The sequence below is a fragment of the Rhopalosiphum padi genome, chromosome 1, assembly GCF_020882245.1.
Source record: "Rhopalosiphum padi isolate XX-2018 chromosome 1, ASM2088224v1, whole genome shotgun sequence".
NCBI lineage: Eukaryota > Metazoa > Arthropoda > Insecta > Hemiptera > Aphididae > Rhopalosiphum > Rhopalosiphum padi.
The window spans coordinates 24,226,184-24,243,816 of record NC_083597.1 but is presented as its reverse complement, the minus strand read 5'-3'; the positions used below and the strand labels follow the sequence as shown (position 1 = coordinate 24,243,816).

Sequence of the window (17,633 nt, the reverse complement as noted above, 5' to 3'; positions counted from 1 at the left end):
TTTTTTTTTTATATATTATTATAAACTTTATATTTATTAACGATTAATGATTACAAAAATAAACAAAAGTATAACATATTATAAATTATAATTATTATTATTTGAAAACAAAATAGAAACAAGAATACTAATTTATGCGTATAGGTATATAGATTATAGGCACACCTCATCCCAGAGTATATTTTAAGATTTTTTTTTTACTAAATGGCACTATCACTTTAAGCTAATAAGCTATATAAAGACTATGCCAAATACCTACCTCGGGTACCTTTTTTATGTTGTATAATCATGTGTAATAATCGGTGTTTTAAGTTTTTTGACAAAAATGAAAAGTTTAGATTATTATACAATAAAAAGTTGGTCTTGGTATTTTTCGTCAGCCGATTGATAATATTTATTTTTTTTATAATAATTCGACCGACGATAATCGAATAGGAAAGTAGTTGAAAACAGTAATCAAAACGTATTTGTCGTCTTGTCAATAAATAATAATAATAATAGTATGTGTCTCAGGACTTGGGGCACGAAACACATTCATTAACCACAAGGTGGCACTAATTTTTCACTAGGTGGCACTCATGCTGCACCTACTTTATATGTTAAAATATGCTCTGCCTCATCCCGATCGGAGGTACATAACTCACGAGTAAGTCTAACTTGAAGACAAATAAAAATTGATCTGTAATCAGGGGTTATTAATGTTATTACTTATTAGGTACTTGAATGACGATGACGAATACTAAGACATGAATTGTTATAGAAGAGTAGAAGATATAGGTAGAGTATCATTTGAAAAAAGTTCAAATAAATCGTGTTCCAAAACCTTAAAGCCTTTCTAGTTTCTTCTAAAGGAAGTTAAAAACTAGAATCTGATGAAAAGCCGCTCTGGCTGACTGGCCTTTCACGCAATTGAATTTCACCAGAATATAATATATTAATAATTATAAAATATTTTATTATATTAGAATATACTAACTAAATCAAAATGCCGTCATCAAAATGTTCAATAAAATATTATAGATATCTACGTCATGAATTATATATTTTGTTATTTAGTTAGTTTTCGTAATTAAACATACAAAATTATCATCCGTCACCCGTCGGTATGTACATTAATTGTTGACCCTAAAATGTATAACATTTTTCATTTTGTAATTTATTTAATTCATTAATTGATAAATTGTTTCATCCAAATAAAGATTAATTTAAGATAGGACTGCATCTGTTTATCATACATTGATGTTCGTAAATATCTTACATTTTAATAGTTTAATAATTTAAATTTGACATTATTGAAGAAGACTAAAAGTTTTGTGCGAATAATTTTAAATGACCAAAATGTGGCAATGTAGAAATAAATTCTTTTACTTTTCCTTTGCAATCTTCTCTTAGAAATTTTTGTTTCTATTTTCTCATTTAAATTTTGAATGTAAGTGTGTTATCCAAAAGTTTAAATTACATTAGATTTACATAAACCTGCTGACCGGACATTTAGTATTAGTACAACTCCATTTTAAAAACTTATCTATTTTCGCTTACCAATTAATTTATATTTGTATTAAATTAAATTCACTGTGGTCAATTATTTGCCTCTTTCTGATAAAATAATTAGTATATTATTTATATCCATACCAAATAGTTAAAATATAAAACTTTTCTTAACACACTATGGCCACTATGTGACATGGCTAAGTGATCGAACACTCACTACTTAAACTGAACTATTACTATAAAAATTTTAGAGTAGTTACCTACCTTAATAATTTAAATGATCATTCTAAATGTTTCCCCTGTGCTAAATATTTAAAATATTGCGTTTATAATGTCAGTTTCCCGGATAAAATAAATTTAATAGGTATTTATCATAATTAAATTATTTGAGTTTATTCAATATACATACAACCGTACAGGCATACAGTCAATAGGTAACTGCAAATACACATTGCAAATATATAATACACAAAAAAAAACTAAAATTATAGCCTACAGAATATTATTTTTATGATTTTACATTGAAACCAAAGTTTTAAACAGTTTTCGTAGAATGAGCATTGAATGCCGACGAGCAATAGTGTCAGCGATAGTCGATAAACATGAGATTTGTCATATTGCACAGTATAATTTATCATGAATCTGCACATTCTTTCGTGTAACACACCAAACTGAACAATTTTTATTTTTATTTTTTTTTTTAAGTAAAATAAAAATTATTTGTTCGTTTTAATAAAATATGGTACCTAACCCTAGGTTAGAAAAATCGAAATGTTACATTCCAAAACACGCTACATTCTATATACCACTGCTTATAATTATATAGAGTTTATTCTATATTACTAATTATTTCGAATTCAGCGCTGTACGGCTGTACCGTCTAACTTATTCTCTAGAATCCGAAAATAGAGCAATCGCTATATTGCCACAACTGTTCACTTCTTTTTCACTTTTATTATACAATTAGTACATTCAATTTTGTATTTATATACGATATACCCACATAAAAAATAAACTTTTTTCCAAAGGCAGTCTTTCATCTAAGATAAGCGAGTCGATTTTTCCTTCTATAATTTATCAAAATGTATATAATATAATATACTTTATACTTTATAGAATGTTTGATTATTTTAAATTTTCATGATATGATAAACAGATAAATTATAATTTTCGTGTATGATCGAATATCCTACAAAATACAGATCTAAACAATAAAATCATTGACATCTCCAATAAATTCCTGCTTATTTAATTTGCCAATTTTTTTAATTATCTATATTAGTATATTACCTATACCCAAGAGGTCAAGAATAAAATAATATACTAATGTGTTGATTGTGTTTATTGTTTTAGTCACTAAAATTTAGTATTTAAGCATTGTAAAATATTCAGAGACCAATTGATAGGATTTGCCGACCCTGAAGAATCGATTAACCCGCATATAAAGTATAAGCAATATACATTACTGTTATCATTGGCGATTTTTATAGAGCGTTAGATGATGGTTCATCCTTCACACTCTTTTTTTCAGTTAACTTGACCAGTTCTCAGTGCAGTCTTCTAAACTTCTAAAGAAAGAAAAAAGTAAAAGTGATAGGGAAATATAAAAAAAAAGAATAACAATATAATATACATGGGTTATGAGGAGAACTTTGTATTAAATTTCCATTCTTAGATAGGTACTAAAATGTCTAAAATTAATTTTTTTTAATATTTCAACTTTAAACAAAATAATTCGTAAATGTTCGTGATTTTTATTTCAACGGTTAATTCAAATGTTTAATAACAATAAAAATTTAAAAATAATAAGTTGTCTCAAAAAGGACAAAAATATTTTAAAAATTCTATTTTAGAAAATGTGAAATGATAAATATTTGGAGGAAATGCGGTGGTACACATAAATAAGGCGGAGACAAGAAGACTGCTATGACATACCAGGTCCAGGTCACCTTAACTCACCTAGGTTAGGTGGCAATTCTAGTTTGGGATACCTTATAAATTATAAGTTATAACTATCTCTTTACAAGTAATAATACATTTATCAATAGCTTATACTTTATACTATTAGAGGTAGGTACATGATATACATTTAATATGCAAATATAGGTACCTATCATGAACATAAAATAAGCGAAATAATAACATAGACTAAGATTTATATTATTATAAATGATGATATTATAATTAACATTGTAGAATTTATATGCTACATTAAATTTAATAAATATAAATTGATTGTGTTTTTAAGTACCGAATAATGCAGGATGTACCTATTTAGATGACCACATAAATTATGTACAGGTAGGTAAAAGGTAAAATATGCAGGGTAAATTTTTTTAAGATTATAAAATTGACATAAAAATATAGAATTCCGGTAAATTAAAATTTGAATATTTAAAAAGTTCTTTTAATCATTTTTTTTTTTTTTATATTTTTCCTTCAGTTTTGTATACATTCCATACACCATGCACAGCTGCTATAATCAGTGTACATGCCGTAAACGCCTACACGAATCGCGTTTGTTGGGGCCACGTTATGAATTATTAATTAACGAGCTTAGTACAGCGACTATACTACCTAATACCTATGTATGTATACAGCTGCTACCTATTATTATTATCGACCAAAAAACAAAGAACACGTCTCGTTACCATACGATATTACGGTCTTCATTACTTTTACTCTAGTGTTTACAGTGTACATTGCATTTTTATATCACACAATTCACACCGCTCCGCTCACGACGGAGTACTGACTATTATGAATTTAAATACGTCACCGTTACGTCACAAGTACTATCATGGACTAACGGTGGTATCAACACTATTATGTTATTATTATTATAACAGAAACAACAAATTCGTACTAACGTACCAATCGTACGGTCCATGACGACCTGTGCGCACCGGCGACGCCGGCAGCAGGGCAACCGATTCGCAACACCGATCCGCCCGAAAACGTTGGTCCGGCGGCAGCTCGGCATATTCAGATTCGCATGATCCGAACTCCGAGATTACAACGCGGTAAAGTAAACAAATAAAAAAAAAAAACAACAAAACACGAAACGACGCGACACGACCGTCCGTAACAATACGAAACGCCGCAACACTTTTTAACGGTCATACTGGAGACGCGCTGCAGTCGACCTCGGGTGAATGTTTTTCGTGTTCACGACGCGGTCGCCGGTCTACATCAAGAGCATTGATAGTTGCAGTCCTGCGGGTGCACCTTTTAGGGTAGGTACAGGCGGTTATTATGTCCCTAAAGGTATTCAAAGAGCACGCCGAGTTGTTTCCAATCCGCGACGTACCCGCTGTAGTGGACGTGTTCCGCAGAGAACTGGAAAAAAAAGAACCCGACCTGTTGCTGCTGTCGCTGGTGGCTGGCGCCATCGAGAACACAATGACTTGCGTCCGACCGACCACCGAAGAGCCAGTCGCCGCGACGGCAGAAACAAACTTTGACTTTGATCAGGTACCACTGAGACTGCCCGACGTTGAATTGCACATTGTAGAAGCACTGTACACAAAATTCTACTCAGTCATCAAAAGCAGCGTTGACCCACTACATTTTGGTGAACGGGACGGACACGCCAGCCGAGAACTTGTGAAAAGGGTTTCTGATGTCATATGGAACACGCTGACTAGAAGTTACTATAAGGACAGAGCGCACTTGCAAAGCATGTATAGCTATTTGACCGGTGAGTGAAAATCTTTTAAAACAGACACTATACCCAACATATACCTATGTTATCATGTAAAATTTTTTGTTTAGGTTCAAAATTGGACTGTTTTGGTGTTGCGTTTGCTGTAGTAGCTGCTTGTCAAATACTTGGTTACAATGATGTTCATTTAGCTTTGTCTGAAGACCACGCATGGGTTGTATTTGGTCCAGATGGTAGTGAAAACGCAGAGGTTACATGGCATGGTAATTTTTTTATTAAACCAATACTCAATTTATTTATCTTAAGAAACATTATTTCTTCATATTATTCTCTAGTATAAAACTATAAACATTAAGAGGACGCTATACCCGCATGTGTTGTCTCTGTCTTATACACGCGTAACATAGTTAAAAACTGTTTTGCGCGGGACAACTTTACTCCCTCGATATTTTAATCAAAACAACCAAAATTATAAATCTCATTGGGAAGAACTTTACCTGTGACGTAGTGTTTTAATTTTTTTGATAACATGAGTGCAATTAAAGTTATTGGTTTGAGAACTTTAGGTTTTTTCATTTAATTATTAAAAATTATTGGTTAGCACTATCAAAAAAATTAAAACACTACAACACAGGTTAAGTTCTTCTCAATGCGATTTAAAATTTTATTAATTTTGATATAAATATCGAGGAAGTAAAGTTGTCCCGCACAAAACAGTTTTTAACTATGTTACGCGTGTATAAGACAGAGACAACACATGCTGGTATAGCGTCCTCTTAATGACCAATAATTTGTATTAGTAAAAGTAATTAAAAATGTCTTCTTAGCATGAATGAACATTTAATTTAAAATTATAAGCTTAAAATAAAGTTCTGTAATGCTTTTCATTATCATATTTTTATGGATATCTATAAGTTAAAAATTGTTAATCATCATTTTGGCTTACTTATGATAACGCCATGTTTAGCCGATTTAGTAGCAACTACTCATTTCTTTGTATGTATGATTATATAAATGACCTGCGCTATTGTGTTGACTTTATTTATAGTTACAGTATACTAGTTAGTCAGAAAGTTGTACAAACTATTCTATTTAGACTTTTTTAATTTAACTTTTAGAATCATATTATGCATTTCTTAACGTAGAGTATAAATAATTTGACTAGTTATTTTATTTCAGGAAAGGGAAATGAAGATAAACGTGGACAAAAAATTAAAGATTCAGGACCCGGTCATAGATCGTGGCTATATGTTAATGGTCATCCTGTAGTTTGTAATAGGCATATGGAAGTATCAGCATTAGTTAGTTCTATTAACCCAAGTATTAATCAATCTAATGATGCTTTGGAAGTTGCTACTCTTCAAAAACATCTTTTGTGGCTTCTTTATGATGAAGGACACTTATCAAAATTTCCACTTGCTTTAGGTAATTAAAATTTTTGAATTTATTGTTATATGATTTAACATATAAATTACTGTTTCTCAGGTAACTTGGGTGATCTGGAAGAGTTAAATTCAACACCTGGAAGACCTCATTGTACAGCCTTATTTGAAGAAGCTATATCAGCTGCTCGTATATACTATAGTGATATGTTTGTCTATCCATATACTTACCAAGGTGGATATTTCTACAGACACAATATGATTAAAGACGCTTTTGCAAGTTGGGCCAACGCTAGTCAAGTTATAAGCAAGTAAGATAAATTACAAATATATTATTATTTCCTTAATATTTGATTAATTCAGTTGATTTTTTAATGATAATATTTCAGATATAGTTTTAGTAAAGATGATGAAGAGTTATATAAAGAAATGATGGATATTGCTTATGAATTAATACCATACTCATTGAAAGAAATGACATGTGGCAAAAGTCGATCAATATTGAATAATCCACAATGTTATGCTTATGTGTTATTAATTTATGATGGTCTTTGTCTTTGGGAAGAAGATGGAACCACGCCAGTATTACATATTAAATGGGCAAAACATTTTATAAATTCTATTTCTAAGTTTGATGATAGTGTGAGAACAAGACTTATCATATTAGAACCAAAAGTAAGATATCTTGTTCCTAAGTTATTTAAATTATAATTATTTTGTAACAACAGAATTACATTAAAAAAATGTGTTCTGAAAAAGTTTTTCTGTACTTTTAATTAGGAATATATTTATATATTTCATATTCAATTTTATTTTAATGGTTTTAGGATTCTGAAAATGATAGTGGTTTAATACAAGATTATCATGATAATAACATGAATAATAATAATCGTCTACTACCTAAAGAAATTTTAAATACTATACCTGGTACAGACGAAGAAACTAAATCAGAACTCCATCCTGGCATTGAAGCACTAACTGCAGCTTGTAGTGAACGAATATTGAATCGAGAGTTCTTATTGCAAGGTGGTGGAGAACCTTTTGTAGGTAGTTCTGATTCATTACCTACTCCTACTACTACACCTCAAACACCTATTTTAGAAACAACAATAAAAGATGATGAATCTGAAACTAAAATTGTGTTGAAAAGTAAAAAGATGAGAAGTATGAAAGATCTACTAATTGCAAAAAAATTGAATACACAGGCAATTAGTCTACAAATGAGTGCTCAGTCACAAGGTGGAAAACGTCATGCACCTAGAGATACTGCAGAACCTATATCCAGGCGCAGTAGAAGAAATAACAACTAATTAAATGTATACTATAAATGCATTAAATGTAAGTGCAATTTTTTCTTTCAAAAAATAATTTATTTTACATTGAAAGATAATCATTATGTTACTTTTATTTTAGGAGTTTAAATTCTGTGCAATGACTCATAGTTTAGCTCAGTATTTTATTAGGAATCTCTTATTTAAGATACTTAATCTATAATATATAAATATATATTTGAAAAAACATAGGTATTAATAATATTAAAAATTTTAATAATAAATAATAATAATGTTAATAATTTAACAGAAAAATTAGTTGTTAATGATAAAATGTTGGATTTGACAAAGTGATTAATTAGTGTTACCATAAAAAAATATATTAATATAAACATAATACTATACTTAAAATTAGTAATATCCTAAATTGTTGTGATTTAAAATTTAATTTTATATTTTGCATGACAAAATTTTAAGCTTAAGGTATAAACAGTACTAGTATTAGTATTGTATACAAACTATAGAGTAGTGCAACCAAGGAATAATGATATTTTTTTTTTAATGATTTAATTAAAAAAATGTAGGAAGAGATGCAAAAATCTCTTTTTGAAATTGAAATAAATTAGAATTTAGAATAAATAGAAACAAAGATGTTTACTATAATTTTTTTCTTCTAGTAAATAGATTGCAATATTTTCATAGTTTACATAATTCTAATGTTATTATCATTGATTATAAAATATAATATACCTTATAATTTATAAAGCTCTGATAAAAGAATTAGATAAAAAAATTATTTTTATTCTAATATTGTTTTATTGATTTAATAATAATCATTAAAATAGGTTATGTACATATAATATATATATATATATATATATATATATATATTAATTTTAAATCAATAATACTTAATTCTATCAGATACCCTCATTAAAAATTTCTGGTTGCGCTACTTATTACCACTTCTACATTTTCACATTGTATACTTCTATTAAAATAGCTTTACGAGTTGTGACTAAGTCACCATTTAAAAATTATAATTACATCTAAAATATTATAGTATCTTGAAACTGAATAATTTTCAACTACAGAAATGGGCATGAAGTGTAATAATATTTAATACTTTAAATAAAATCTTATAAATAATATATTTAATTTAACTATACAAGATAAATACTATTTTATTATAATACTTATCCTACAATTTAGTATAGTAAAAAAGAAAAGTCAATAAAAACTTTAATTAATTAAGTTTTTAAAGATTAAAGTAACTTGACTTCTAATTACCATAATAATTACTTAATGATAAATTATTCATTATTATTTATCCACTGTTGTATTTATCTGAGTACAGAAGTTTGAAAACCTTATAGTATTAAATTATAAATATATTAATTTACCATTTTTATGAAACTATTGTTGTTTGTGTTTACTTGCCAATAAGTTCCGATTTGTATAGTATAGTTATTTATAAATATAGTCATAGGCATAACTAAGAAACTTCTTTGACTGCTCTAAACTTATCTAAGCCTTAACGGCCTTAATAAAATGTATTAATAAATAATCAAATTTTAGTATTCTAAAAAAAATCATTGTAAATGCTTCTTTGTTTGATATTTAAATAGTTGCGTCTATGAATATAGGTACTTAATGTGCATAATTACAAAAAGTAATTTTAATCATTCCAAATCCCAAATTAGTATTAATATTACAGGGTTTGAATAAAGTTTTGAATTTACTATACTGAAAATTTGACATAACTGTTATATAGTTATGCTTATGACTTATGAGCAATCTTAATGTGATCCTTAATTAATGGATGGATTATATGTTTGTAAGGGTTTAGTAACCTGTGATAATGACATAACCATTTTATAATTTGTATTTATAAATATTTTTACATTGTCCTTCATATTATTCTTTGCCCAAATGTAATTATATACAATATCTTCTCATTTTGACTTTTTATCTTTAAAACCTTTTTTGTTAAATAATTCTTATTTTTATCTTTATTGTTTATTTCTTATTTCTTACTGTTATAGTTATACTTAAAAAATAATCTTGATCGTAAATATTTTTGTTTATTAATTATTTAATAGTTTTTTAAGTTAATAGGAACTAGTCAAACTAGCATATTTCAGTAATAATTAGCCTGTAATTTCTTAAATCTCAAACTAGTAACCAGGGGATTTTATCATTCAACTATTGTGGGGGGTGAAGAGGGGCGATTTGAAATTAAAAAAATTTGCTAGTACTATTTATCCAAATCTAATATAATATCTAATAATATAGGAATAACAATTTAAAGCTATGATAAATAATCAATAATATTTTATATTATATGTCAAGCATTAACCATACTCACCCCCATATTTTCTTCCAATAAAGAAATTTATTCAAAATATGAATTTTTGGAACTTTTAAGTATACTTATAATTATACCCAATATTATAAATTATTTAAATTTTTATAACATTTAAGGAGTGTCCTGTGGTTGTACAAATTTCTTTTTTTTTTCAAATTTTTTTACTAAAAAATTTCTTTTTACACTGGACATTTCTTAGAAGATAAAAAAAAAACTGACTTTTAAGTATACTTAAAAATTAAACAAATCAGAGCTAAATTGTTTATATTACTATTCACTCAATAAACAGAAAATCTAGAAAATCTAATATAATAGATCTAAACCCTGCAGCATAAACAATTTAATTTAATTATTCTTCAATCAATCACCTGTATTTTACTTCTATTTTATAAGAATTATGGCTGAAGCATGATTATCGTATTCAAAAAAATCGCTCCTCTATGGAATCCTCTTACAATCTGGACATTCTAGTTTTATTTTTTATTTTATTATACCAACAATTCAAACAATTTTCTTGCTTTTTTTTACGCTTGAAGATTATTGAAATTATTTTAAATTCTTTAATGACAATGTTACACTCCTCAATACTTTGTTTATTGTCTATTGTTTGGCATATCATTGTTATGTTTTAACTTGTTTATTTTTTAACGATAATACTTAATTTTAAATACATATATTTTTGTATGATGAAATTTTGAACCTAGTCCTTGCAATTAATATTTAACTTACGTCCCAATTTTTTTGTTTACCAATATTTGTGAAAATGTTATCATTACATTAACTAAAAAAATTGTTAAATATTTTCAAATGTTTTATTTCAGGACAATAGTTATTAAAATCTAGTGATTTTCTATGTTCTATGTGATTCATTTACAATTTTTACCATTAAAATAATAATAATGATGATGATAGTGTTGTATTTAATAAATTATTATCATTGAGCTGTATTAATATATAATTGTAAAATAATTAATATTGGATGCAGATTCAAAAATTAAATAGTATTTGAACTAAGTTTTGATTTTGATTATTTTATATAGTTAATTAGGAACGCATATCTTTATCATTAATATTGTTTAGATTTCATAATTTAATGAAAGTTATCTCTAAAAATGTACTATAAGTATTATCTTAAATAGTTTGTTGATTATATTGTTGGTCCTTGCAATATTTGTAAACTTTATACTAAACTATGTATAGTGATAAATCTATTTGAAAATGTTTTTATTTTTAAAATTGATTTTTTATATGATTTTATAATCATGTAACAACCAAGAGTAGTACTGACATGGGAAAACTCTTATAAATCATTTTTAAATAGTATTAACCTACTTTTGATATTTTTCTAAAATGTCTTTTAAATTAGTTTTAAAACCTTTAAAATACTTGTGCTGATATACTCCTAAAAAGTAAATTATATTTTATCTAATCGCGTCTTGGTTATAAAACTACTGTGTGTCTTGTTACAGAAATTGATGTTACTTAAAAAATAATAATAATAAAATACAATTATAAATATTGCAAGATGTAAACAAAAATATATTCCATGATGTTACGGGAAAACCACATAGACAATGTTTTTTCTATAAATAACTTCTTATGTAATTATTCATTGAAAATTTGAATTCACTTAAAACTTATCTACTTTAAAAGTAAAAATTTAACTTTTTTAAGTTAATTTATTGAACATAAAAAAATAGTAAAATTTATAATTATAAAATGTAAGGTTCTTCATATCATAAAATGCATTTTTTTTTAACCAACATTACTTGAAATAATATGTCTATAGTATGCATCATAAAACATATTTAATAACCCTTCCTTTAAATTTTAAAAAGTATTGATTTATTTATATAAAAATGAAACATTCACAATATTTATTTTATTCTCGATTAACTACTGTCTGTTATTTAACACATATACAGCATATTGTACAGTATTTTTTTATAACATATTTTATTGAATAATTAAAATAAAAATAAGTTTTAGTTGTGATTGTTAACAGCATTCAATATTTTAATTGTCTTCCTAATATAATTAAAAATATATAATTTGTAAGTATTAAATTATTTAAAATATTAAGTTGATAAAAATTGTCTATTACACATTTTTATTTCTATTAAACCAAGGTTTAGGTAACATTATAGAATAACTATATAAAAATATTACAGTACAGGTAACAATAATAACAATGTTTTATATATTATACGTTGAAATATATGTAACTTTTTTATGTTTATTTATACACATCACAATGTTAAATACCCTATTATTTATAATAACTACCTATTAATATTTAATTTAATTTTGATTAATTTTACAATTTTTAATTTTCATTCATGATATATTAAAAATGATGATATTATGTTGCTTTTGAAAATATTTTATTTTCATGTATAACTTTGTTTCAGTATTTGGTTAAGTTTTCAGTATTATATGGAAACGTTAAGCGAGTTATTATGAATATTTGTTATGAAAAATCTTGTCTATATTTATTTAGGATTGGGTATATTTACTTCAATTTATTGTTCTCCATCATTTGATTGTATTTTATTTTTTTGCTTTACTGTTTGTTTTATTATTATTGTTAAATAACATTAATTATATCTGTTCTTGATAAAATAAAATTTATGAAATGCTTTTAAGTTGAACATATTTTTATTTTATTCCAAATATGTACCTATCCTAAGTATAAAAAGGTAAATATATTTTTAAAATTGTAATAACAAATGTAATATGTTTTATAATTTATTTTATTAACACTTCTTAGCATATTTAAATTACATCAAATATTTCTATATAACAGTTCAATTAATATTGTATTTTTCTCATTTTAGTATAGTTAAATAATAATAGTAAAATTATTAGTTTTTAATACTAATACTAATATTCAATCAAATAAAACAATTATTTTTATCATAGAATTCTAGACTGATAAAATTCTGTTTCAATGTGTACACATAACTGAACTAGATTATCATAAGCTCTGACAGTTGCAGCAAAACGATTGTTTAATAGTGGTGTCGTTATAATGGAAAATAAATGACCAAATACTAAAGCATCTAATTCAGTTGGCCTGAAAAATATTTCATCAATAAAATAAATATTTCATACTTAAATAGTTAATAATATACTTTTCTCCAAAAAAATATTTCTTGTCTGCCAAAAAATTTGACAATGACTCGCATATTTTTTCCACTTCCTTAAATACTTCATCCAAAGATTTTTTTTTCCAACCTAATACATCTAAATGTGATAACATTTCACGCCGTTTATAATATGTAGCCCAGTGGTTCAATGGAAAAGGATAAACAGAACTGTATCTTGGCTTAGTGAGTTCTTTATAAGTAAGCTCGTGGTTCCATGCTACATAAATCTAAATATAACTAAAATTATACAAATGTTTCAAAAATAATATGATGCAAACAAACCTCAGCATTTAAAAGAACATTATTTACTAGAGCCATATAAACTCTAAGATCCCACTTTTGTGCTTCATCTAAATGTGTAGATAGAGAATAGCCCTAAATATAAATGTATTAACATTTAATTTAATTTAATATTTTGTAGTAATATTTAATCTCACTTTAGATTGGGCAAAATTGACGATTGGTTCAAAGTCAGCAACTAAAAACTGGCCTGCTTTAATAAAAGGCACTTTACCTCGATGTGGTGACATATATTCGGCATTTTCTCTTGCTTCCACAATGAATTCCAATCCAGCCATTTTTAAAAATGTTTTAACTGATAAACATTTTGAATTGTCAGGTAATAGGATTTGTTCTGTTTCATAGGGCTGGTATAATACTGTATTTTTTGGCCACTCACCTTCACCTGTGAAATAATGTGTTAAATACAAGATAAAAGTATAAAATAAAAAAATATTTACCACAGATTTGTGTTCTTAAACATTCTTTTGTTAATATACTTGATGACGTTTTGAAATCTGCCATTGTCAATTACTAATAAACATATATAAATATAATGAGCTATAAGTGAAAAATAACCAACAATTTGAGGTGCTTTTTTTAAAAATACTTTACAATGATAATCATCAGCAATACACATCAAGTAAGTTTTTGTTTAATAAATTGTAATTAATTAGTAGGTAGAATCAGTGGCAGTTAAAGGGGGGGCGATAGGTGAATCACCCCCCTTGGACTTTGGTTTTTTTAAATTTAGTATATCGCTAACCCAACAATTCCTACATATCTACAAATTTTCAAACTTTATGATTTGATAGAAAAATATTTTTCCGTTTTAACCACAGGTAATATTTTATATGTATATAGTATATACTATATATATATTAATACTATGGGGTGGAGGAAGGTTAGTTTTATTTTTGACCCCCCCCCCCTTAAACATCATGTATAACCGCTATTGGGTAGAATACAATGTTTTTGGTAGATGACATTTACGGTAGGTACTAGGTATTATAATTTATAATACACGACTACCTAATTTAATAACCAATATTATATTAAACTTAATGGTTTTAAAATATTATTAATTTAGTCTTAAATTCATAGACGATTAAGAATAAAAATTATAATATTATTTTAAAGAAAATAAGTACCTGTATAATAAATTAATTACTATTAATTGAAGATTAAACAACATTATGAAAATTATTTTTTACAAAAATAATTGTTGGCTAATATAAATAGTGTAAGTATAAACAAAATACCTTTATAATATAAAATAAACATTTAAAATATAGTTCATGAAGATTGCTACAAATAATATATAGAATATCATTATTTTAATTAGAAAAACTAACATAACTCATAAAAATGTCAGACTTGAGACAAAGTTGTAAAGGACATCTGAATAACTTAAGAACATGGAGGAATCATGTTAGAGTCAGACGTTTATGCAGAAACTTTGTATTGCCAAATAACAAACTACGAGAATTTATGAACCGAATTAGTTCCTGCATTGATGAAGGTCTCGATAAAGAAAAACATTCAAAAGCAACAATCAAATGTTGGCAAACATATGTCCAAGACATGCCTACTGGTAATGAAAGTGGAAAATACTTAGCTCTAGATTTGGGTGGTTCAAATTTTCGAGTACTCGATCTAGAATTAGGGGAAAATAAATACTTCAAAATGAATCAGAAGGTATATGAATGTTCTAAGGAGTTGATGAATGGATCAGGAACAAAATTGTTTGATTATATAGCTAATTGTTTGAATGATTTTGTGGACGCAGAAGGATTAAAGGACAATACCGTATTGCCTTTAGGTTTTACGTTTAGTTTCCCAATGTCACAATCAAGTATTAACAAAGGAGACCTTGTAAGATGGACAAAAGGTTATACATGTGAAGGTGTAGTTGGCCAAGATGTAGTAGAGCTGTTGACAAAGTCAATAAACAATATTCCAGACTTAAAAATAAACATTTGTGCAATTTTAAATGACACTGTGGGCACTTTGATGTCCTGTGCTTGGTTAAATCCGAAAACCAAAATAGGTTTGATTATTGGTACAGGCTGTAATTGTTGTTACTTAGAAAAAGTAAATTTGAAAAACTAAAGTATTTATATTTCTAACAGCTAAGTTTAGTGAAATTTGTATTTTTAGGTAAAAAATATCAAGCTGTTTAATGGCGAACAAACAAAAGATGAAATGATTATCAATCTTGAATGGGGTGCATTTGGAGATAATAATGAACTTGAAGATTTTCATACTAAATATGATAAATCTGTTGATGAAATTTCTGAAAATCGTGGGCAACAAATTTTTGAAAAAATGATATCTGGACGCTACCTTGGAGAATTGTTAAGATTAGTATTATTAGAAATGATTGAAAATGAATTAATATTTGATGGCAAAAAACCATCAATGCTTAATGCTCCTCAATCATTAACTAGTGATGTGATATCCCTAATTGAGAATGACCCACCTGGAACTTATACAGCCACTAGAAAGTTCCTTCAAGGAATTGGTGTGGTCAATCCTACAGATGGTGACTGTATGAATGTTAGATATGCAGCAGAGTGCATTTCGAGAAGATCTGCGTATTTAGTTGCTGCTGGACTAACAGCCATATTGAATAAGATGAATGAAAAAGATGTAATAATTGGAGTGGATGGATCAGTGTACAGATATCATCCGTTTTATCATCAGTTGCTAGTGGACAAGATAAATGAATTAGTTAATAGTGGTATAAAGTTTGGTATTATGCTTTCTGAAGACGGTAGTGGAAGAGGTGCAGCTATCCTAGCATCTGCAGTTTGTCCACAATAATAATAAAGTGTATTACTTGATGTTATTATCTAAATAAAATTATAACTATACATTGATTTGTTATTTCTATTTGATAAAAAATAATAAATAATTAAACTCTAATTAAAAATTGTCTGATATTTGGCAGTAAATTTAGTAATTGGAGTATGTGTTATACCAAGGTCTTATACCTATAAATGTTAATAAGTTACCTTGCAATAAAAGCTCATGGATCAGTGTTAAAATAAAAAATACATATATACATACTTTTAATTAAAAAAAAAATAATTAACAATTTCTAGTAAACAAGCATCCAATATCCTTATCCTATACCATTTATAGATTGTTAAATGTAAACATAGGTAAATATCAGATGTGTAATCTAATTTTAAATAAATTATTTTCATAATATCGGATCTAAATAATAAATACACAGTAGAATCAAGGCCGAAGTATATTAACAAAATTATAGATTTTGGAATTCAGCAGTTATACTAATGATTATGACCTATAATTGTATCTACCTATTTATAATTATTAATGGTAATACTTACCACTCAAGAACAGTATTACAATTTAAACGAATAACGTGAGGGTATAAGCACTAGAAATTTCGTTCGGAAAAATTTAATAAATTAATTTCATGACTACTTCAAGTTGTTGATTTTATTTTCAAATAACTTTTCAATTTGATTGCTGTAATGATATTTGCTGATAATATGTTATCTGATAGTAATATATATTATCACAGATACTGTGGTATGCACAGTTGGTTACGTATCACCTAGATCCCGCGACAAGTAGATCCACGTACGTCAACTGGATCCCATTGGACATTTAGAACCTCAAAGAAAATTTAGGTTCCATATTAATTATTTACTATAATCTCCCACGTCATTTAGGTACCCAGACATCGGCGGTAATTTAAAAAACTTGTCTAAAAAAAAAACTTAAATAACAATTTAAATTTTAAAAATATTATGAAATAGTATGAAGTATAAGTAAGTTACATGGCGTTAGTAAAATCTCTAATTCCATTAATTATGATATTAGATTCGATGTTTTAAATAAGTAGTAACGTTTCATTATATTCTAATATACACGATATTTGAATTATCGATTATGTTAATGTAGAACTTATTTATAAATTTTAAAAGAACTTGCTCAAATACCTATTTATTATAATAGGTAAGTACATTAAAACCTAACCATAAACCTAACAGG

The 17,633-nt window shown here is 26.7% G+C and overlaps 3 protein-coding genes across 5 annotated transcripts; 2 read left to right on the top strand and 1 right to left on the bottom strand.

The window, feature by feature from the left end:
- Window positions 1-4,381: 4,381 nt before the first annotated feature.
- Window positions 4,382-12,821, top strand: LOC132930796 (menin). Of its 3 annotated transcripts, none has more exons than XM_060996864.1 (7): window positions 4,382-5,191; window positions 5,266-5,418; window positions 6,335-6,580; window positions 6,641-6,848; window positions 6,927-7,212; window positions 7,365-7,875; window positions 12,588-12,821. In XM_060996864.1, exons 1-6 carry the CDS (start codon window positions 4,747-4,749, stop codon window positions 7,845-7,847), a joined length of 1,821 nt encoding a protein of 606 aa, XP_060852847.1. In that variant the 5' UTR covers window positions 4,382-4,746; the 3' UTR covers window positions 7,848-7,875; window positions 12,588-12,821. The 3 variants fall into 3 exon arrangements, with proteins under 3 accessions (XP_060852847.1, XP_060852854.1, XP_060852837.1); XM_060996871.1 differs by lacking the exon at window positions 12,588-12,821 and adding an exon at window positions 7,951-11,190; XM_060996854.1 differs by lacking the exon at window positions 12,588-12,821 and having other exon boundaries at window positions 7,365-11,190.
- Window positions 12,822-12,911: 90 nt separating this feature from the next.
- Window positions 12,912-17,104, bottom strand: LOC132930813 (metaxin-2). Its single transcript, XM_060996885.1, has 6 exons — window positions 16,964-17,104; window positions 14,066-14,138; window positions 13,763-14,010; window positions 13,608-13,700; window positions 13,311-13,552; window positions 12,912-13,252 (listed from the first exon to the last, which is right to left on the bottom strand). The coding sequence occupies exons 2-6, from the start codon at window positions 14,127-14,129 to the stop codon at window positions 13,093-13,095; spliced, it is 807 nt and encodes a 268-aa protein (XP_060852868.1). The 5' UTR covers window positions 14,130-14,138; window positions 16,964-17,104; the 3' UTR covers window positions 12,912-13,092.
- Window positions 14,904-16,486, top strand: LOC132930820 (hexokinase type 2-like). The gene is made up of 2 exons (XM_060996896.1): window positions 14,904-15,698; window positions 15,765-16,486. The coding sequence occupies exons 1-2, from the start codon at window positions 14,973-14,975 to the stop codon at window positions 16,428-16,430; spliced, it is 1,392 nt and encodes a 463-aa protein (XP_060852879.1). The 5' UTR covers window positions 14,904-14,972; the 3' UTR covers window positions 16,431-16,486.
- Window positions 17,105-17,633: the final 529 nt, after the last annotated feature.